Genomic DNA, 23,278 nt, shown 5'->3' with positions numbered 1-23,278 from the left:
CGCAGCGCGCCGGGCCGGCGGCACCGAGCCCGGCGAACCGCACTGAGGGGCCCGGGGCATGCGCTGCCCACGCCGGCCGCAGCGGGAGGCGCCGGCGGCGGCGGGGCCAGGTGAGACGGGACGGGACGGGCCGCGGCGGCCGTTGGGGCCGTTGTCAGGGGAGGGGGCGCCCCGCCGGCGGCGGGGGAGGTGCGGAGCAGCGGGGCCGCAGCGGGCCGGGCCGGGCCGCTCCTCTCCGGGGCTGCACGCAGGGCACTGTGGGAGCTGTAGTTCGCAGCTCCGCCCAGTGCCGCCCGCGAAAGGGGAAGCGTCCCGCGCGGGGGACTCGGTTTCCCAGCATGCCCATGGGGCTGGGCGGGACCGAAGCGGAGTGACGGGCGGGTGCCGCCAATGAGGAGGCGGGACGGGGTGGGGCGAACCATCTGCCGAGGTGGGGGGGGGGGAGCCGGCGTGCCGGCAGCTGCAGTGCAGGGGCGGACGCGGCCACCTCCTCGGCGGGGGGAGGCGGGGCCGCCCGAGGTGAGGGGCAGAACCGGGGGGGCACCGGGGCGGCGGCGGCGGCGGCTCCCCTTCCCCTCCGCCTCCTGCCCGGGCCGGCGGGTGCCGGGGCTTGGAGCTCGGGGCTCGGCCGGGGGGTGCCCGCCGAGGGAGGGGCGGGCGGTGGCCTCGCAGGGGCGCGGGCGACGGCGTCGTCGTGTGGGGCGCGGCGGGCGGCCTGAGCGGGGGGTGCCCCGGCCCCGCCGCGCCATGACAGGCTCCGCCGAGGCGGGAGCGGCCCCGCCGGGTGCTGCCAGGTGGCTCCGTCCCCGCCCGGCCCCAGGTGCCGTCGGGGTGGGGGCTGAGGTGCGAAGGCAGCCGGCGGCCCTGTGAGGGGTGGCCGGGGCCCTGTCAGGGGGTGTGGGTTCATCCCAGCTGTCGCCGGGGCGAGGGGACCAGCATCCTCCCAGCCACCACTGGGCACCTGCTTAACCAAATGCTGGAAAGCCAGCCCGTTTTGTAGGGGCTTTTTGGGGAGGGGGGCGTTTTCATTGTGTTATATTTTGGGGTAATGTGTCGGTGCTCGGGTCTGAGGCGGGAGGCTGAGAGTTTCCCCTCGTTGGCTTTCGCGGGGTGGGAGATGATTGTGCTCCTGTGTGCGTTGCTGTGTCTTCTGCGGCTCCTTAGCTTGAAGTCTCCTGCCATTGTGTCTTTATTGCTCGTGGTGCCCAAGTTTGTGTTTGGTGAATGTGACTGTAGTCATTGTGCTTTCCCTGTGTACCTGGAGAGGAGGTATCCAGGAAGCTGGGTCTGACCCACTGAGAACTTTCAAGATGAACACCATGACCTTGAAGTGCATCTTGTATTTAGCGAGGAACCAGTATGCTATGAGAATCACCAGAGTGATGCTGCCACTCCATCAGTGTTGCTGAACTACTCGCGTGCCAAGTTCAAGACCCCCTGTGTTTTTCTGAGGGCCGGGGATTTCAATACCTGTTGGTATCATGTTTCTGAGCAGTCCAAACCAGCTGCATATTAAAATCTTTCTTCTATATTTTTTAATTTACTTAGGCTTGCAAGGAGGAAATATAGACAATTTGATTGATAGAAGGAAAGGCTTCCTATTTTTACCATTGCACATGAATTTTCTTTATATTCCTTGTACTGTCACTGAAAATGCTACCTTTTAGCAAAAAACTTCTCAGTGAGTCACAACAGAGATATTCAGCCGGAGAACTTTTTCTTTCTATGAGTGAAATTTAACCTTGTGTTGTGTGTGAGACAGGACGTGCTAATGCTCCCTCAACACTAATGCTTATAGGTGCTGTGCTAAGGTGCGATGACTAAAGAGCAGTATGTATCAGAACTGCCTCACTAGTAGTTATTCACCACATTTCAGTGTTTCAGCTTCTTTTGAGACTCTCAGTGTGAGAGGGGTAGGTTAGGAATTATGTGTTAATGTTTTGGCTTTTTTTCCGTTTTGTGCCAGTGATCATCCAGTTCATAACAAGCATTCTCATGCTGATGTATGTGGGATCAGAAACTATTGAGATGCGATGCTCATGAATGGTGTATGTGGTGTCTGCTGCTGTTTCTTTTGTGTTCTGTGTGCTTTTGTATGCTTTATGATAATCTTATTCCTTCAGGAATGGGCAAAGTTCCTCTTCTCTGACTTGCAAAGAAAAACACTGGAATTATCATTCCCTTGTAGGACAATTTTATCGGAATCAGTCTCGGGGACACCTACGTAAACTTTTTTTCTTGGAATAGTTAGCAAGAGGAAAGTCAGATCGCCATCAATGCTCTTGGTCCTCCAGAAAGGAGTGTCTCTGGTGTTAGGAAATCTATTTCACCAGCTCCCAGGGTTCATGCTAATGCAGTGGCGCTTGTGGCCCATGTGTGGATTTCCTTCCCCTTCCCTCTCCATCCCAACCCCAATGTTTGGTGGCAAAGGCAAGTGTACCTATGCACCGCAACAGGCAGCATGGAGCCCTCCTCTGATGGAAGCAGTTGGTACTCATTCTTTTCCAAAGCAGGAGTGATCAGACAGATCCAGGAAGAGCCGAATCCCTCCTCCTTTTTTATCTTTAGTGCTGGGATCCCTTCATGCTGTTTCTTGCCCTCTCTTGCAGAAAGATTGACACGTCACTTTATAGCTTATTAGGTAGCCCACTACTCTCTTGTGGGTCTTGCTGTGGGCTCATCCCTTCAACTGCGTCCTGTCAGTTTTCTGCCTTGGTCTTATTTATGTATGTATCAATGTCCAGATAAACTCTGCAGAAGTGGCTTCCCATCCTGGGAAGGTCCTAGATTAGAATAATTTGCCAGAGCTCCATAATGACCTTCCAATAACATTGTTTCACTTTGAAAACAGCAGAAGACAGAAAATAGAGCCTTACAGAGGATTATGTCTCTACAAAGTCCTCAAGGGCTTTGTAAACTGTTCCCTCGTTTTTAAGGGTTTGCTGGCTTTGTTGATATCTTCTTTGAACGTTACAAGGCACAGCCCAGTATTTGCCAGAGTGATTGTGGAAGCATTTGCTAAAAGGGTGTTTAAGCACTGCTAGTTCACTGAGTAAGATACAGAATGGGCATGACGAGTGCTTCCCTCCCCTTCTTCCATGAAAAATAACCAGAAAGTGGGTATTCCTCTGAAACATCCTGAAATCCCCCTAGTGGACACCGTCCACTTGGAATAAATGTTAAGATTGCTTTGAGAGAAAGCAATAAGGAAGGCCAGCTATGAGGCCTCCCCACCTAGGGCAGAAGAGGAATGGGAGAATTTGTAGGACGTTTATCGAAGCATTGGGAAGGAGAGGTGGGAGGTGAGGGAGATGGTGTGATTTTTACACCATGTGTCTGGACCCGAATTGAGACTCCCTTGCCTTTACAAGTCTTACCAGCTACAAACTGGGCAATGGCAGTCCTCTTGTGTCATGTAGGACCAACTCTTGGTCTTCTCCACAACAGTGCCCACGTGCAACCTGTGTATCACACTGTTGAGACCCACGACAGTTATCCCAGAAAATATGGGAAGTAATCTAGCAATAGTGATGTGACTTAGAACTCAATGTATCAAGTGTTTTTTCACATGAACTTTTCCATTTTTTGGAAACCAGCAGATACATCAATGTATTAGACTTGACGGGGGCGGGGGGGAGAGAAATTTTCACACTAGCTTTTTTCATTAGACTCAAAATCCCTTTTGGTCTTACCCAGTTCCACACTATTTCCCATCAAGTCTTCTTCACTACTCAAGAGAAACATGGGAAAGGGTCTTTTTTGTGGTTGAGAAGATGTTGACAGCATGATGGACTGTAGATGTAATCAAATACGATGTGCTTGGAAACCCTTTCCTTTTGGTGTCAAGCCGTATCATCTTTAATTTGTTAACAATATGAAAGGAACAAACTGCGGATCATGGGCTGACTCCAGCCGTATAGGCGCAACAGGGAGCAGAGAGAATGCTTGTGGGCGCAGATTTCCTCTTCTCTGGAGAAGCGGGGCAGCCTAGCCTTAAGAAAGAGATTTAGTCTCAGCTGTGACAGATGGAAGTGGATTCCTCGCTGTCCGTGCGACAGTAAATATTAGGAGGCTCACCATCAGCCTGGAGGCTGTATGTGTAGAAAGCTTTGGTGGCCTACCGATCAGATATGAAAAGATTGCAAAAGGGATAAGGAGAAATTGATGTCTAGTGAAAAGGTTTTGTTTATAGGATTATAAACCCAACTGCTCAGGCCAAAACCCCGTATTGCTCCAGTCCTTTTTCTACCAGTGGCCAAGAGATGATGCTTAAGGAAAGGCTGAGAGGACGCGTGTAACATGCTTGCCCAGTTACACCGTTCTTGCTGTTGCAGTCTGCGGTTTTTCAGTCTTTTTATTTGTTAGCCTGAATAATTTTGTATGTACACAGGGTGTGTCATTCCGCTGGTAACAGCACTCTGTTGTGAAACCTAGCTATGCATCCCTGTGTGTTTCCCTCTCTTTTAGCCAGTTTTAGAGAAACTTTGGTTTTATCCTGGGACATATCCTTCTGGTCTGATACCACACCAGAAGGTTTTGGCTATCCAGAGACATTGTTATTAGTGAGGTGGCCCTATCTGTGTGCTTGTCGAGTCGTCCTAAAAGCACCTAGCCTTTCCTAATAGGTTTATAAATCATGACTTCTCCCCTCTGCCTGCCACTTAGTTTTATTTTTCATTTTCAGTTTTCTGGGCATGTCTGGTGCAGAAGTAAGATTCGCTGATTTTCCAGATCTTCTGCAGAGCTTTTTAAAATAAACAACAACCCCAAATCCTTGGCATCTTCTTCTCTGTTCTGTCTTTCTGTTTCTTGTCTATCTGTCATCCAGCAGACTGGCTGGCTGGCCTCTGGTCAGGTATGTGTGGAAAATATGTAGTTTTTATCTGCAGAAATTTTCTTCATCTCTTTAAAATCATTAAGAAAAAAATATCATACTTAACTTTGAAGAATTTGTGCTGTTTTCTTCTTTTGTGCACATCTATTTTTAAAAAACTTCTTGTTTGTACAATAAGTCAATTAGAATTTAAATCAAGCAATTTAAAGGACCAAGCAGAAGTTGCACTGGCCAAAGACTTTTTTTTTTTTTTTTAAGGTGATATATTTCTGTTCTTACTCAACAAAATTGAGTTGCTGTTGAGTTATAACGTTACTATTTAAAACTTCATCCTGATGACATGTCCTGATCTCCGTGAGGAAACTGAAATTCCCCATTGCTGCCTGTTTCCTAAAGGCACAGCCTTTCTGCTCTCCCATGGCATATCACCGTTGCTGCTTTGTTCTGGGCTGACGGGGTAGTTTTGCTGCTACAGTTTTTCCATTTGGGCTTAATACAATTCATTTATCTATCTCCTTTGAGTCTATTTTTTTTTTTTTTTTTTAGTATGTAGCACTGTTCCTCCACTTGAGTGACCTGGTGTTTTTCTGTGTACCTTGTTCCCTGGAGCGCTGGAGAATGCCACTCTGTTGACAAGTTCCTGGGGTATGTGTTGACTCCATGTTCTCCCTTGAATCCATATGGACATCCTAGTTCTCCACCTTACTTCTGAGACCTAATTCATCTGTTTGGTTTTTTGAGTCCCATTTAAATATGACCTACCCGCAGAACTTCTCTTGGAGGGCAGGGGGGTGTTTCTTCTAAAATTTTGCCCATTTTTTCCCTACCCTGCATCAGTAGCTTTCAGCTCAGTGATTTTTTTGGTCAAAGATTTTTGTCATTGTATTCAGTTGTCCTCTACTGGCTGGTTTGTTTTGTTTTGTTTTGTTTTGTTTTGTTTTTCTTAGGTTTTTTTTTCTATGAATTTGCCCTGTTCTTTGGACTCAGTGTAAATGCTTAACCTCCACTGTGTCTTGCAGCAGGGCGTTGCACAACTCATTTGTTCTTTACATTTGTTTCAAACATGCCCCCTGCTAGAGTTGTCTGCTGCTGCTTCTGTAACATACTGGAAAAACTGGTGAACAGTCATTTCTTGTTCACCTTCTCCATGCAGAACTTGGTTGTGTAGACCGCAATCATACCGTACCTCAACTTGTTCTTTGTAAGAATCTGCCTCCCGGCAGCTGGTGTGCCACTCTCACACCTGACGGGCAGGACACTGCACAGTCCTGTCACCTAAGATGTAACTGTGTGCCTGCCAGGTATCTGAGTGTCCTCTGCCGCCTTCCTTTTCCTCTGCCCAGCGGGTGGGTATTCCTGGTGCAAGAGGACGGGATACTGCCATCCGGTGAGGAGGTTTCACCAACAGGATCTTTGCTAGTCACCCTCAGACCTATTGCCACAAGGTGTTTTCCCCTCCTTGGTAGGAGCATAGTCTGAAGGTAGGAACGTACCTGAAGTTCTTCTTTTCCCCCAATTTGTGCAGTTCATCCATCCCTAATGTGAAGAAGCAACATTTTGCTTCTGAGGACTGAGAGGTGCGCGTACATCTCTTCACAGGTAGGTAGCTGTACACGCAGTGCTTGGAGGAGACTATAGCTGTCCCACCTTTCTGCTGCACCGCTGCCCGCTTCCCAGCTTCCAGCCTTTTTGGAGGTAGTGGAGGGCAGTCGGTAGGTAGTTCAGTTGTTTCCCTCTTCTTTTAGCATCACTTTTTTCATTTCACTTTTACAGTTAGGGACTAGGAACTTCATAGTCTTCTTGACGTATAGCTTAAATTCTTTATATGTGTTCTGCTCACTCAGACAAGGGGAGGGTGTAGCTGTTTTACGCTTTTCCCTTCATATAGGCATCAGCGCAATGCTTCTTTTGATTGGACGCTCCATAAATTGTGTGGTTTGTTTCCCTCATTTCATGAAGAAAAGAAAGTTGCTGCCTGCTTGTTGAAGTGCCTTGGTCAGAGAATAGAAGTCACCTTTGTGGTGACATTGTGTTAGGAGACTTAGCACTTTGTGGTTTAATTACGTCTTGAATTATTTGAACAGAATCTAGCTGCATCAGACTCCAAAATTTACTAGTTTAGGGGTTATGTAAGTAAGTTATCGAAACTAACTGGTTTCTTTAAATTTTACTTTCCTTGAAAACAAAAAAGTTGGCCTCAGGTAGAGTCACTCCACTGCTTTTAAGCAGAAATTGCTGAATCCTGTGATCTCATGGAAGGCCGAGGGCTTCCTGCCGTGGAGAACACAGAGCACATCTTGACTGAGGCTGAAATGGATCTGAGGTACCGCTCCTCCATTGTGCTGGAACTTGCATTTGACGGACCCTGCCATGAACGAGTTAAAGGAGCTCTAAGCCAAGGAAATAACCGTATTTATTAGGAAGAGGAATAGTTTTTCTGCTAGTACAAGTCACTGAACTGGCCCATGGTGGAATCCTGTGTGCAGGAGTTTAGAGATGGCAGCAGAGAGGGGAACTGTTTCTCTTCATTGCAGGTAGGTTTTTAGATTGGCTAACCAGGAGCCCGAGGCTGTGGATCCAGGATCAGCGTCTGTTTGTAGGCTTTATGGAGGAGGGAATGTAGGTAATCCAGTGTAACAGTGCTTCCATATTGATTCTCAACCTTAATTCATTAGTGTCTAAGCACCGAAAAATGTGATTTTTATTTTGCTCTTTTGTCATTTTTGTTTTTTGTAAAATTTGCTTTAGCTAAAACATTCCTTTTTAAAGGTGCCAAGCCTTGATCTGAAAAGAGCAAGAGATCTAGAATCCACCATCTCCCTCGTTGTAGGCCTTGTCCTTAAGGAAAACTGCCATGAAAAACTAATTTGTAGTTGTCAGCCTTTAGCTTCTAGCCGAAGATGAGCTAGAATGGGAGAGCCCTTCCGTTTCTTAAATTTTCATCATAGGGAGATACTTCTACACTACATTAATTTACTTTTCAGTGTGACTTTTGGATAAGATACATGCATTTTAAAGAGTTTAGTTTTCAGGTGGCTGGAAGGCGTCTTTCAGTCTTTTTTCAGCTCCAGCTTTTTTAGTGACCATGAGGCAAGGATGCTGGTCCTTTACCGGACTCCACTGTCTCTCCCCAGTTGTAGACAAGGACCGAATTGCCTCCCTTTTTATCTGCTTCTCCCTGTAGCAATGCTGTGCTCTGTATGCATGACCTGTATGACTTATCCATAGATGTCTGAGCATAAGTTTGTTGTATTAAGAAGCATTTTGTGGAAGATGCGTTTTTTCTTTCTGCTGTTCTCCGTGTCTAGAAAGAGTCAGGAGCGCTTGCTTATCAAGTAGAGATGATGCTTAAGGGGCTTTGTCCATTGACCTAACAGGAAAAAAGAGAAAATGTAAAAGGTACAAATGCAAAGAGCAGGTAGTCAAGTATTTTCTCACTCCTGTAGCAGTTGATGTGGGGGAAAAGGCAGGAGGCATTTGGGTTCTAGGACTCAGGGCTATCTGGTCGTGTAGGTCTCTGCAGCATATATTCAAATTTCATGGAAACTCAGCAGCTGATATTTATAGCGTGGCTGTTGCTTCTTTCGTGGAACAGATTTTCTTTAACCTTGCTGCCCGTGTTTCTGATTGTGGTGAAATGATATACATTTTTTTTGCCCCTCCCAACATCCTAGGCTGGACTTAAACCAGTAATTGTTCTGTCTGTGGAATATTATTAGAAGCATTTGTCGGTAGCCAGCTTACTCTGGCAAGTTGAGCACAGAATGCGCAATTTCCCATTTCAGGTTGAGATCAGTTTGAAAAATTGTTATGAGCTTTGGACAGCTCAGGTACAAAATTCAGTTTTCCATTACTTTATTACAGCTATGAATAGAATAGAAATTATTTTTACAATCAAATATGACACAAGATTTATGGTGCTTTTTATGGAAACAAATTCTGACCATCTGTGGTCTGTAATAGGAAATTCTCAGGATTCAGTTACCTGTCATAGAACTGGCAAATTAAGGATCAAAGTACAAATAAGGTTTATTACAATGAATCTACCCTGAAGAACACATTTTGAATTGTTTGTTGGTTTTGTTTTTTTTTTTCTTCCCTGAGAATAATAGTCAAGGGATTTTTCTGTCAAGCACGACGAGCTGGTGTAAGATCTGATAGCAGAATGAGAAGACACATGCCTAAGTCATAGAACTGCTTAACTCAACAGACAGCCAGACTTATGGATGGGGAATGATTATTTGCATGGGCTAGGAGAACGCAAGCAGCTACTGACAGTTACGGACTATATGGCATCGTTGACACATGTGGAAGTGGCTTAACAGAGGCAGTCCAGGCGAGCTTGTAAAACTCTTCCAGAATCTTAGTAACACCATTTCTCCTTGGAAAGTGACACAGCAGCGCAGAAAGAAATTAAACAGACCATGCTTGCATATACAAGAGTTTTCATATATCTTTCTATGGTGTTCAGGCATAGAGAAAAACAGGTGCAGGCCACAGCCATTATCTGCCTTGATGTTGTTTTCTTTGTTAATATTATATTTAGATATTAACTACAAAGGAAACAAATTCCTCTAGAAATTTAGATCCTCCAAATAACAGTTAAATTTGAGCTTCCAGTCTAAAACCAAGTTTTACACCTCTGGGGACTTCTGTCTTTGAGAAAAAAGCTCAGAAAACCATTGAATATGGTGGAGAATGCGCTGGGATTTCCCAAGGGTAGAAGAAAAAGTGGGTCAGCCATGAGGACATCACCTTCGGGCAAGTCACCAGCTGTCTGAAAAGTAAAAAATGGTGAGGCTGCAGATCAGAGAATGAAACTGTAGATTTGCAGGAAGGTTGAATATGCTCCCCCGAGCATGCTCCAAGCAGGGGAAGGAGTTCCTTACAAAAATGGGAAAAATGGTTACAGAAGTGCTGTAGAGAGACAATTTAAGCGACTAACAGTTGGCATGATAAAATGTTTTTGTCAGTCCCGGGCAATCTCTTCTGTGTAATACCAAACAGAATCTCTGCTGTGATCAGCAGTGGGCTTGAAAACTGCAACATTTTTGTCCAGCTTAATCTCATTTAGTCTGATATGAGGTATCAGTGCAGTAAGTGGCAGTTACTCCACTTATGCTAATTTTTATTAAATTTCAGAAAGCGCTTGGCAACATGAAGTCTGTGTAGCAAATCTATAAATAGCTGATTTTTCCCTGCAAAATACCCTGTCTTCCAGAATTTGAATGAAAATACCAAATCTCTGATCTGGAACTTACTGTTATGTTCCTAATCTCTGAATAGTTTTTTGACAAGTTTATTTAATCCTTGATAATTATGGTGACTGCGTCTATCCTAAAATGATTTGAATGGGTAAGATGAGCACTGTTTTCCCTGGAATGGAGGTTTAAAATGATTGATCTCAGGCTGTGGGCCTTTTAATAACCTGATATAATTGATTATATACAAGACCATTGAGCAACAGGTGTTTTCAGTTTTCGTTATGGCTGAGTTGATTTTTCCAAGGTAAAATACTGTTCTCCAAGAATAAGGACTTGAGGAGGGTACTATTGACCCCAGTTACGAGAAGCGACTTGGAGTGGCCACATTTGAGGGAAGATGAGTAACAGGCTCCCCACAAAAATGCTCTGCAGGGAGAAGGGAGAGGACTTGCCTAAGGATCAATTAAACAAACTGGTCCCAGGATCAGGTGGTGAAAACGTACCTCTGTGTGGTGTTTCTGGTGGTGTCAGGTGTAGCTTAAGTCTGATACCATAAGTATAACCTCTGCTTTGTTCTTGCTTCTATTCAGATATATACTACAAGGTTTGCAAGTAGTGATCTATATTTACTTTGCAGGTAGATATACTTAAGCTGCAGTTAATTGTAAGCAGACTGTAATGTTTGCCTGTTAAATTAGTAGAGGTTGAGCTGGTTGTGATATTGGAGGGATTTCCTGGCGTTGGATTTAATTTTCTGCTTGGATCAAAAATTGGAGCAACTGGGTCAGGGAGAGCGGTGGAAGGTAACAGACTTTCCTCTCAAACTCTCCTGCTTCCAATTTTTTTAGCTTTGCTGACGAGATGTAGTTGGAGAGGATTAGGATCACATAAACTGCCAGTAGTGCAGGCGTGCTTATCTGGTGTGCGTTCCTAATCATTTGTTGTCATCATTAACTGTGCTGATTCTCCCTGTAGATAGGTGATTTTGGCACAGAAATCTCTGGTATGTCTGGCTGCTCTGTAATGTATGTGAATACAGTCTCTGGCAGTATGAAATTATGTGTTTGGGGGTTTTGTTTGGTTTGCTTAGGTCGTATGCTGTTACTCGTAAGTGTCACTGTGCAGGCAATGCTACATTCAGTTGGCTGTGCAACCAGGTAGCTATAATAATGCTGTCAAGGTGTATCTCTTATATTTAATATATTTATGTATGTTCTGTTCAGTGCAGCTTCGTGTTAGCAGAGAATCTGGACCTGTCTGTCTTGATTGCAGCTTTTTTGTGGGGGGAATATTTTTGTTTGGTTGGTTGGTTTGGCTTTTTGGTTTTTGTTTTTCCCAGTCATAGCTACATCACTCCTTAAGGGTCATAAACCTTTCAAAGGTGAAGAACAGTCCCAGTGTCTTGCAACCTCACCTTTAGATGTTTTGTTTTTTACAGAAATGAAATGCTGTGAATAGCAAATCCAGAATTTCTAAGGCTGATGCCGTTGCATGCCTATGAGAAGAATATGTCACAGAGGAGACTTTAAGCCGCAGCTGCTAGGAGTTGAGCCTGCTCTCTAAGCAGGGTTTGCTACAGCAGAGGCAGGCAATGAAGGAAGATATGTGTCTTCAAGGAACAATTCAGAACCTTTCGAGCTCCTGCTGTCAGAACTACCCTAACAGCGTATGACTTGTTTTTAATTGCTGTTTCAAGTTCAGCAGGAGGTATGATGTATTCCAGGGCTGAGGGGCTGTTAGTCCAGTGCACTGTATTTTTTTTTTTAATGAACATTTTTCCTGTACTGTCATATGTATTTCTACCCTAATAACAGAATGCTAGTGCATGGTACAACTTATTTATATAAAGATTTAAGAGGGGGGGGTTGTTTGTTTTAATGTGAGGGATTTAATTTTTATAATTGATATTCTGTGGTGGAAGCAGATGACGTTTGTAAAACAGTGAGCGACACTGACTGTGTGCAGTTAATGCTGCCATTAACTGAGCCCTAGTTCTGCTGCTCAGTTGCACTTGGAAACTCCAGTTTTATTTTCTTACTTCTAAGCACTCTCAATCCTACTTGTTATATTCTCTTATTCCCCACCCCATCTGTTCCATTTTGGCTTAATGCCAGTAAAGTTCATGTTGGGAACAGCTAAGTTATGCTTAAATTCTATTTACAACTGTTTTTTGTTTGTTCCTCCCATGCAAGTATTGGACAGGGAGGTTGATCTTATTTCTAGACTGCAGTTTACTGGGGTTACTTCTTTGGTTTTTGCAGATGTCCAGCTTTGTCTCACCTAAAAAGCTGTAGTTTGCACCACCTTTCTGAAACACCATTGGGATCTGCTCTTAAGGTGGATCTGTGCTCATGGTGGGGAATTTGATTGAGTAAAGAGGGTCATGAGCTACAGCGGTCTCAATAAACTTCACTTGTTCTAATTGTTCTAATTTGTAGGCTTCCAGAGGTGAGGATGTGTCCTGAAATAAAGTGGGATATTGCAATTCCGCAACAGTGAGATTAAGACACTTAAGATATCCAGGACCTTTAGTAAGATGGTGAGAGACAGACCTCCATAGCTTTGTTCTGCTGTTTAATAACCACCTTCCGACTGATGAGTTTTCAACTTGATGTTTGTTTGAGTTTGGCTGTATTTTGAGCACTGCTGCCACAGTATACTGAGACTGAAGTGAGCTAACATAGGAAAGATCTCGTATATACATTAGGAATTTCCACGGGGAATGCTCCATATTTAAGTTTAATTTTAAGAGTGCTATGATCCTGTAAAATTAGGAAATATATTTTCCAGTAAAGTTGTTTAAAATATTGCTTGCATGAAAAAGAACATTCTAAGATAGGTAATTGTGTTGTGTACATGGGACTTTTTGATTGATTCTTTATTTTTTAGTCTCTGACCTCCTTGAAGGGATAAAGGAGACATATATATTATATATACACTACTTCCGCTGGAAGTAACTGATAAAAACACAAGTCTGGCCATACTGAGTTGTATCACAGGTCATCTGGGCTAGTGTCCCGTCCTAAGTTGGCCAAGAGTGGATATCTAGGGTAGAGAATAAAAGCAGAAAACCATATAAAATGACTCCGCAGAATGTTCCTGCCACCTTCAGTGATTTGTGAATTGAAGGCTTCCTAAGCTAAAGATGGAATATTTGTATGTAACTGTTTAATGGAATTTTTTTTTATTATTATTTTTAGTGAATTTGTCAAGTCACTTTTTGAATCTATGTAAGCTTTTAGCATCTGCAGCGAAGATTTCTTCAGCTTAACAACTTGTATGAAGTTACTTTTGCTTGGTCTAGTTTGCCTCCTGATGAACACACGTGTGAACAAGGCAGATGCGTTTGATGTAAGACTCTGCCACACTAATTGCAACATCAGGCCTTGCACTGAAATTCTTGTAGACTTTCCTCCTAATTTTGTTATTGTTGCCTATCCCAGTCATGCTTCTCTGCCCGGTCTTGATTCTCATGTCGGCTAAATAATTGCTGCTATAGTGCATCAGATTTTTGTAAGCTGCCTTGAAAATAAGGAGACCATTTACCCACGAGTGCTATTGACTGCAACTGTCTTGGTGCCAAATGGAAGGAACGGCTAGCAGAGCAGTGTGTCAGAATACATAGTGGGGCTTATTAGCCTGTTGAAGCATGGTTTTTTGATTCCTTTTTTTTAAAGGCCAAGACCAGATTTATAAAATTTTAAAGATTCTGCAATATGGGCTGGAAGAGACAGCAGGATGCAAGAGCTGATTTCACACTTCTTCATGCTGAGATTGGCCAAGAGATGAGATTTGGTCCTGTTGTTGTCACTGTTTCTTTCTCACAGCTGCTTTCATTTCTGCTTCACTTGCTATTTCTAGGAAGCCAGTTTTACAGTATCTTAGGATCGCTCAACTCTCTTGCCTGTCCTCATGGAAGGGGGGTACAATCATTTCTTGACATCCTGTGCACTTTCTACAGGAAAAGACAATCTGAAAGTTCTTGTCTTCTCAGTCACTATCTTCAGAATTACATATCTCTACATTCTACAGTGTGTACGTTTTAAAGCTAAAGGTAATGCAGATATGTCAAAGTTCATAAGCTTGGTCACCCTTTGAATCGGGAACAGCTTTACAGGAGTTCAAGAGAGAGACAATCCTTCCATCTCTCCTCCAGTTCCCCTTAACACCACTTAACATTTAACATGCCGAAATGATGCTCTCTGCTGTGTGCTGGGAAGAGGTGGTAGTGCCTTACCTCTCCCTCACTAACCATCCTTCACCACCTCCTTTTTGTAGCTACATTAGCAAATTCAGCGCTAGCAGATGTCTGGCTGCAGGCTTGATGCTATTCAAACAATATTTACACTATATTTTATTCACTTAGAAAGAATTGCAATAATGCCTAAGTTAGAATCATCATTTAAATGTGCTTATGTTTTCTGCACTAAGGTAACTTCATCCCTTCTTTTGCCCTTTCTTTGTGATGCTTGTGGAGATCTAATGTGTTACGTCTTGCCATGGGTGTAGGCGATGCTTCAGTCTTACTCTGGTAAACCCATGGTCCATAGGCCTGAGCATATTTCTGCAGTGTTAGTACTGCCTCAGGAAGAAATTTTTGATAGGTTAACACTGCTTTGTGCTGCTGCTGTGATCTAAAACAGCTTGAAATTTGTCTTAGGCTGTAATTAAATTGGCTTTTGGTTTGGCTGCATCACCCTGGCTACACCAGAGTGTATCTATAAACTTAGTTCTGTAATTCTGCATTGCCAAATGGCTGCTATTTATGGTAGTGCCCAGGAGGATTTTGTTCTGTTTCAAAGCCAGTGAAGATTTATGTGACTCCTTTAAATAATAATTGTGTTATCTTTGCGCACATGTATTATAACATTGATAAAGGAAAATGGAATTGTGCGCCAGGGAAAGCAGTTCTACCTTGCTTAGCTTTGAGTGCTCGTAGACTTCCGTGCTGTGTCTCTCCTCTAAAATTATTCCTTGGAATTACTTTCCACTGCTAGTCACTAGACCGAAATCTTATTATGCACGTGCATCGCTAATGCGTACATCATGTACTATAGTTTTCAGGTGTTTTGTTTCAAAGTGAAAAATAGCGCATGGCTGACTTTTTCTGGAAAACTCCTAAACTTCTTTCTACCTGTGTTTGTTGCTACTACCACCCCATGTCCTGGATCTCTGGCTGCTTTTGTATCCCCTGCAACCCAGAGCCTGCACTGTGCTGTACCTGTCTTCATGAAGTGATGCCAAGAGACAGACCTTCAAGAGTAGGGAGGGGATGCCTGCCTCTGTACCTGGGTGTTAATGTTGGGGTTTTTATAGTTTTTGTAATGTTGGGAGTTTCGGATCTCTATAATTAAATTACTTTTCTTTAAATAACAGAAGAAAAGCCAGCCTAAGAAGATATTTTTGTGGGGATTCTCTCTCCGGTGCAGCCTGTGGTGATGTGCAGGGAGGCTGGGTGCACAGCGTGTGCACAGCTTCTGCAGAGCTCGCTGGTAGTTTAGGGGTGTTCAGTTCAGGTGATCTGGGGAACATAAGAAGCCTGGAAATGGCATTACGCTTGCTCATTAGGAAGAAGCAGCACAAACGTGGTGCTGCCAAACACAGCGTGTACTCTCTCATTGGAGAGCTTTCCAGTTTCTTATTTTAGTACCTGATGGCTGAAAGGGCTGCTACCCCATACAGATGCAGGACTCTTTCTATGAGAATTCAGAGCATTTTGCAGCATCTTTCTTCTGAATTTCTTTAATATTCAGTTTCTTCTTATTTCTCTTCTACCATTTTGATTGTACTGCAGCAGAGGTCGGATTGTATGAACGTTCCTCAGCAGCCCTCTTTCTGTATTAGTCTGCTGCTCCTTTTTTTCATGTAGTTCCCTTCTATATCTGGAATGAAGTCTTCTTTTGTGAAGATCTTTTGAGAAGATCTCTTTGAAATCTTTTGTTCATGTTTCGTTTGATCATCCTCTATGTCTTGCACTTTTGACATACTTCTGTCTGCTGCTTCCTTGTGCACACTACATGCTGGTCACTTCCTATCTTTCCTTCTCAGTCCTTTCATTGCTAGGGAATGAGCTCTTTTCTCTACTTGAGCTCATAATTCACTGGTGACGTTTTTTCCTTTTTTTGGGCCTGAAGAAGTGTGATGGTTGAATGACCAGCTCTAGTCTTTTTTCCTAATTTGGTATTTATGTTGTAATCTTATTTAAGTCTGCAGTCAGAGTGCTACAGTAACACTCATTTTTAGGAAGGAAAATATTACATATTTTGGGAGAAGGATGATAGAACTGCCGAGAAAGCTTAATAAAAGATCCATGCTTAATAAAAGATCTGGCCTGCTTCTAAAACCAGCAAAATATCTAACAGGAAGAGATGAAATGCAATAGAAAAATCTTATATTAGTCCTGTTCCAATTAATTTTCTTCCAGGAAAGTGGAGTTAATGTGTATCTGAAAGTCATATTTGTAGAAGAATTATAACCAAAAACGTCAAAACAAAATTAATTTCAGCATAGGCTATCTGGAGCTCCCTCTAAAAGCAGGAAAAAGGGGCATGAGGTAGAATGCAAACACCATAGGAGCAAGATATCTCTCTGTATTTTAATTTGATCATTTTTAGCACTGTGTGTATGCTATGAGAAGGACTAATTTATCCATGGCTGAAGCCCTTTCTAACCATCCCCATCTTCTTTGCTTGGCTGTTCATCACAGTGATAGTGTCTGTAATCCTGGCTCTGTAAAGGCCCTTCTACCCTATTCAGATGCTTTGAGGCTTATTGAATGCAATACCTGGCAAACCTTTCTGATTTGTGTTGGATGTCGTCCAATGAAAACCATAAAAACTGCCTATGTAGCAGCTGCTCTGTTAAAGCAAGACCTTTTTGCCTGGTAACAATAACAGCTCTTGCAGCATTAGATTCTCTTTGACTTGCTGGCTGTCAGGCCCGAGAGCACTGGACTCTTGCATGGTAAAGCTGGTAATTGTCACCCTTTTAGTTTGTGCTGCTGACTTGAAGCATGGTTGCGTCTGCCAAGTTTATGCATGGAGTGAGCTCAGGTGTTTGCAAGGTGAGTTTGCCTTCTTTCCTAAGACATCGGTCCTGATTTAGTCATAAGCAAAACCTGTGGAAATGTAGCATGTACTTCTGCTGTGACCTGTACTAATTTTGTCATTCCTTCCCCCCGCCCCTTTTTTCCCCAGATAAATGGCTCATTTAAATTGGGAGCTACTAAAATACTCTCTGGCTGGCAAATGCAGTGCCTAGCAGCAGTCATCAAGGACGAACCAAACATGAGCGGAGGAGGGGAGCAGGTCGACATTCTTCCGGCCAATTATGTGGTCAAAGATCGCTGGAAAGTGGTGAGTAGCTCCGGCTTTGCGCTTCCTTTGGTGGTCCAAACAGATCTCCTCCTCCTGTAGTAGTACAGAAACTTGTCTAGTTAATCGCGGGTTCTGGCAAGCAACAGTGGAGTGGTATGGTTTGACAAGTTGGTAAGATACTGCAAGAAGATGGTTACTATTGCTCTAACATTTTTTAGAATGTCTGGTATTTTTAGAAGGCTAAACCTGCCAAGGATTTTTAGGTAGGGTTGAACCGTTGCAGCAGGCTGAGTCATCTTTTACTAAGAAACTTAGATATTGAGTTACTGTGGCAAAGAATACTACAGATGTGCCTATGAATAAATTGCATTACAATAAAATAATTTAAAAGCAAACGTTACAGGTTGGAATGTCAGCTACTTCAAAAGTCAAAAATTCCATAATTAGCTTGATGGTACAACTTCTGTGGAAATTTATTAGGATACTTTTTAAAACTATATCCTCACATGTTAAGAGTTTTAGTCCTTATGGGACAGCTGTCTCATCTATTGTGCAAGCTGGACGGAGTACACTGAATTAGTAGCCATTTCGTCTTCTATGCATTCATTGTATGGCTGCAGATCTCATTATCCATTTAAATTCATGGCATGAGTTTGCCATTTAAATTCAGCTCTTTATGTTTCTCATTGCTGTTGTGTCTGTGTCAGATATAGGGTTGTGTTTTTTTTTAATTCATGCTTTTACCAGGTGATACAAGACAGAACTATTAGCTTGCTTTTACAGAGTTTCTTGATCTTGATTTTTATTATTTTTTACTGAGTGCTAAATATTTATGACCAAAACACAACTCCAGTAGACATCGTGGGCATCTAGGCACACTCAGCACTTCTATAGATTGGTCCTGTCTGTCTTGCCTTAGGCACCCACCAAATGAGCATGTGATTAGTGATGGCTTGTGAGCAGAGACTTCATCAGCTTGACCAGAATCATGCAAGAATACTGTGATAGAGACGTGGGGACAATCTCATCCTCTAGACATGTGTTTCATTGCTACCAGATTTGTTCAGAGGGTGCAGTTCCTCTTACATATCAGACTTTCTCTTTAGTCATAAAGTGAGGTCTCCAGGATAGTGGGGGAAGAAGCATTATATTATCACCTCAGTTGAAGAAATTAGAATATAATACTTGAAAAGATCATGCACCTTTATACCTCTTGAAATTCTGTATGTGTTTTCTGAGAGTTTTTGTTTTCTGGCTTTAAAAGCTTTGCTTTTCAAAAGCTGGAAAAAAAATTAAATCCCATGTGTGCCATTGTTTCCATTTTTAACTGGGATTACCAGCTGTGTCTGAATTGCTAAACTCACAGCAGAGTTGCTAGATGAACTACAAGTGATTTGTAGTAGTAGCACTAAGTCATTTCTCTGTGCTCGCTAGCTGTGGTACAGCTGCCCTGTGAGTTTTGCAGTGGGGCTGTGAAGAGCAGAGGACTAAAGAGACTCAGGACTCTGAACTCGTTTCAGTTCCAGGCTGAGGACAGGTTATTTTCAACATCCCGCTTAGGACAACGTATTATCCCTTCATTAGACTTGCCTCGTGCCTGTATCTTTTTGTTGCCCTGGACAGTTTCACCTTGCTCTGTTCTTGTTACTCCCCCATTGCCTGCCTCTCCATCCTAGCTCTTTGCTCCTGCTTTCTCCGCAGCCTTCACTTTTCTGTCTGGCCTATCCCCGAACAGCCTATTTATATTTAAGCCATGCAACCTGCTCTTCATTCTCCGTGCTTGCTGAGAGCAGATGGAGAACCTCAATTTTCTCTGTGATTAGACACCAAAATGGAGACAACCCCTATCCCCCTCCCCAAGCTTTCTGGCACAGCTGAAGGAAAGTCTTGCTGTGCTCTTGCAGTTCTCTGGGCTGGAGCACGCATACTTGGTTTGGCAGGATGATACATGTCAGGCTAACTGACGTACAGGACTTGAAACATGCTCTGTGCTTACGGACTTCTCAGAAAATACTGCTTGCAGCTTTTATCTGACCCTCCCTGCACAAATGGAAATTTCCTCAGAGGCTACAATTTGGTCAGACTGGTGTATGTTCATTGCAAAGCTGAATTTAGATGCTCTCCTGATGCTAAGCCATTGCTTCAGGTCCATGTTGCTCATTCTTCTCCGTTGTCCTTTACCCTAGCTAACTTCAGCTTGTGCCATTCCTACTGTTCATCAAACTTTGAGTTTCTCCTTCATAGGCAGGAGTGCTAAAACTTCTGTAAATTATGGGAGTATTTTTTTAACACAGTCTAAACAAAGTAGCTTTGTTCTTGGAAACAGCAGAACTCTTAAAAGCACCAAAAAGTCCAAATAAAGCCTAAAATATGCTCAGTTATGCTCATAGGGGAACATTTCAAACTAATTTTAAATTTGGTAGAGGCACTAAATGTGGGATTCAGTGACTTCATTGTTGCATGAACCTGTGACTGGGGACTGCTAGAAGCTCTACCCACTAACTCTGCCTTAGAAAATATAGAAATGTGCAGCTATATTGTCAACAACAACTACCTCTAACCAGAGAAATAGCCCTTTATGTTTTATAATGTTGTCTCACAGTAGTCTTCAATACTGCAGTGAGGTCATTGCCCCACTTGAAAGCCCTGAGAAATTACATGACTTGCTTACGGGCGTCGATAGCAATGAGAAATTCTAATTCCCAGCTCTGAGTGGAGCTGGGAATTTGGCCTTGTGCTAGCTGAGTTGTGTGTTGTGAGCCTTCATTGAACAGTCATTTCTGCCCCACTACAAAAGTGCACACCCTTTAGGCAGGCCTTCTGTGCTTCTGTCCCCTTCATGTGCTTGATGTTGGTGTGGGACCAGTCAGAACTGCGAGCTGTATGGGGCTCGAAGTAATTTGGAAAAAATATTAAAATACCTCTGTTGGACAAAGGAAATGGGTAGCACAGGATCAAGTGACAGATGAAAAAGGCAGTGTACCGTAAAGTGAGCATACAGCTGTAATGTCAGTTGTAGCATCTTTTTCTTTATTGCAGACCTTTCTGAATCTGACCCATAGCATGCAAGCTGGACAGTCCAAGCTTTGCTGTGAGTGATGGATCCTGCTCAGGCAGGTGTGTGGCATATTTATGTGGTGCTGGGGTTCAGCTGCCAGAAGGTTTTTTGTGTAATTTGTCCTCCCATTGTGACTGTCTCTGGCTGGGCATCTGCTTGAACCTTGTAGTTCTTAGTGCTGGCATACTTCCAGCGTTGAGCCAATTTCTAATTTTAGATCAGTGTAATGTATTCCTTGAATTCCTTTCCTCGTCTCCTCCTATATGCTGGCTGACAAAGCTTTGACAAATGAAGATGTTAGTTCTCTGCAGTTAGCCTGTTGTAGTTCATTTTCCTGTTGCTCCAAGTCAGTAAATTTTGGCTGTCTGACAGCTATTATATTTTTGTTCTTACTTTTGGGGAAAGGGATGGACAGGGAGTGCTTATGCTTTTTATCAAAACTTTTGGACTTGAACAAGTATTCTTTTGAGTCATCATTCTTTACTTTCAGATATTTTTGATGCTTTGACTGGATGAAATTTGGACATTACTGGAACCACGTGACTTTTGTTGAGACCCCAGAGGGTGACTTGATCCACACGTGCTCTGAATGATGTGAACTGCTTTGTTCGGGCGAAGCAACAAAGTCAAACATAACTTGTACTTGCTTTGAACTAGGTATTGATCTTAAGGCAGAATGGATGTATCTATTTCACCTAAGCACTTTGTACTGGGGATTAACAACTGAGACTTATTAGCAAGACAGAGTTGGCAGCTCCTGCACTGAACTTTGAGTACAAGTGGTGACTCTTGTACATGTGTAAGCTCTTTTGTCAGGTGCAATTCTTGAACTGCAGTTTTGGCTACACTTGTCCTTACTCTTTTTATTTTGGAAACCTTGCTGGAAGCTGCACAAACTTTTGTGGACTCTTCACCTTCTCTTGGTCACAAAGGCCATTTATGGTTCCAAGAGGGAACTTGGCACAAGGAAGGTGCTTTGTCAGTCTTGGGGCCCGTTTTGGTCTCACTGTGCAGAATTGCTTTAGGTGGACTTTGGAAGGTCTTCAGATGATCTAGAATGGGGCTTGTTGACTTCTCCTTGATTGGCTTCTCAGTTCATGTCTGTTTTATATAAGTTAGTTTTCCCTTGAGATCATTATAACTCCAGTCCTCCTAAGCAAGTTGAGTGGACTCTTGAGAGTTTGGTGAATATAGATCTGCTCTTCCTCACCTGTTGTTAAGTCATATGAGGCCTGGTAGCCATTTGTGGACCAAGTAGCCCACTGAGTTGGGCTGCAGGAGTTGTAGGCTTCACTATAGAAGTGCTCCTAAAAGGCAGTCACAGTAGTCACTGTTTGACCTTGTCAGCATTTGAAGCCTGTGGGTGACAGCTTTGACCCTGGCTGAGTTCACCATAGCTGAAGCATTGGTTTGGTCCTTTGCTCTGGATTCAGAGCCCATGTTCCTGTTCCTGACCTTGCCACCAATCCTGAGACTGAAACACTCATGCCTTGGTCCTAGAGCGTTTTCCTGGGAAGGTCTAGTCTTTATATCATATCCTTGGAAGGCAGACTTTGATTAGAGCAGTGGTGTCTTATACAATTGCTGAATAAAAGGCTAAATTTGTAATTGAAGGCTAGTTTTGATTGAGGGTGGGGGGGTCTTGCCTTGGTTTTTTGAACTGTCCCGCTGTGAGTGCTGATTCCTGTTTAATGGCAAGGCTGTGTGGTGTTGTTTTGGGGTTTTTTTATTTTAATAGGCTCCGGAGAATTGTGCTGCAAGAGTCTTTTCAGGATAAATCCAAAATATTTCAGAATATTTAAAGGAGACTTCAAAGGGAGCCATCTGTGTGCTGTGTAACTACTGATACATCCGGGAGGCCTTTTCAGAGTGGCTTCTCCCATCAGGATATGGCTGGTTTCTGTCAGTAGTCCTGAGTTCAGTTTGGGGAATTACTGGAATCTCATAGTTGTAGGCTGCCACACTGAGGGGGTCAAGTAGAGTGGCTTTTTTGTGACAGTGTACTCCAAGGGCCTAATGTGGCATGAAACCTCTTAGAATATGGAAGAAGCACTGCAATGAGCTGTATGGTCGTGTGGCCATTAGGATGCTGAAAGGACTGAAATCATGTCTGAGATGTAGCTTGCTTCATTTTAGTTGTCTGTGTGCAAGTCCAAATAGATACCTGTGTTTGATCAGAGGAATCATTCACGTGACTCTACAGGCTGTAATGGGAACCTGGACACCCAGCTCACATTCAGGCTCATGCATTTAAGTAGAACGAATCCTGCTGGTGTTGTCAGCCTGTATCCTGGTCTTAAAAGTAAATGGTCTGGTGGAAGGTAGGAAACATGATGAGAAGAGAATATTCAAAGAGCAGTGAGGCTTAGCATGGGCCGGTGACTCATGATTACCACTTAGGTGATTCTTGTGAGATGTTCCCTTCTCTTTCTTGACTTTGCGTTTAATGGTTTTATTTTCTTGAGTGGTATATGCCCATCACTCCTTTGTGTCCAGCGGAAGGCTGTGCTGAGTTCACCTTAAACAGTGAACTTCCACAGAGTACCCAAGCAATGAGGAAATGCATGTGTGGTGAGCCCTTGACCTCAGCCAAGACCTTGAGTTGCAAGATAACAACTTGCTCTGCAACAATGAAAAGGAAATGGCTGCTGATGGCCTCTGGATGTTGCTGAAAAATCAAGGAGGATGGCAGTGCTGGAAATGATGAATAGGACCATCTGGTGTGCTGGGAAAAGTATGCCAGAGAATAATTTCCATAAGAGGGTGAGAAAGGATGTGAGGATGTAGAGGCAGCTTGAGGGCTCTTGGACAGTGAGGTGCATCCATTGGCTGGAATATGTGTATAAAATCAGTTTTATAATCGTAG

At 43.5% G+C, this 23,278-nt stretch overlaps 1 protein-coding gene across 3 annotated transcripts in view; it reads left to right on the top strand.

Annotated features, from left to right (window-relative positions):
* The window catches only part of TTBK1 (tau tubulin kinase 1), a 117,044-nt gene continuing 93,766 nt past the window's right edge, over positions 1–23,278 (top strand). Inside the window, exons 1-2 of one of the 3 annotated variants that reach the window (XM_054196636.1) lie at positions 1–110; positions 17,235–17,393. In XM_054196636.1, coding sequence (XP_054052611.1) covers positions 17,286–17,393 — 108 coding nt within the window. In that variant the 5' untranslated portion in view covers positions 1–110; positions 17,235–17,285. Of the gene's footprint in view, positions 111–463; positions 520–12,348; positions 12,578–17,234; positions 17,394–23,278 lie in introns of those variants that run through there. The other 2 variants (XM_054196637.1, XM_054196635.1) reach the window with 2 other exon arrangements.

This window comes from Rissa tridactyla, chromosome 3 (genome assembly GCF_028500815.1).
Source record: "Rissa tridactyla isolate bRisTri1 chromosome 3, bRisTri1.patW.cur.20221130, whole genome shotgun sequence".
Lineage (NCBI taxonomy): Eukaryota > Metazoa > Chordata > Aves > Charadriiformes > Laridae > Rissa > Rissa tridactyla.
Note: the sequence above shows the minus strand (reverse complement) of the source record. Positions and strands in the feature narration are given on the sequence as shown.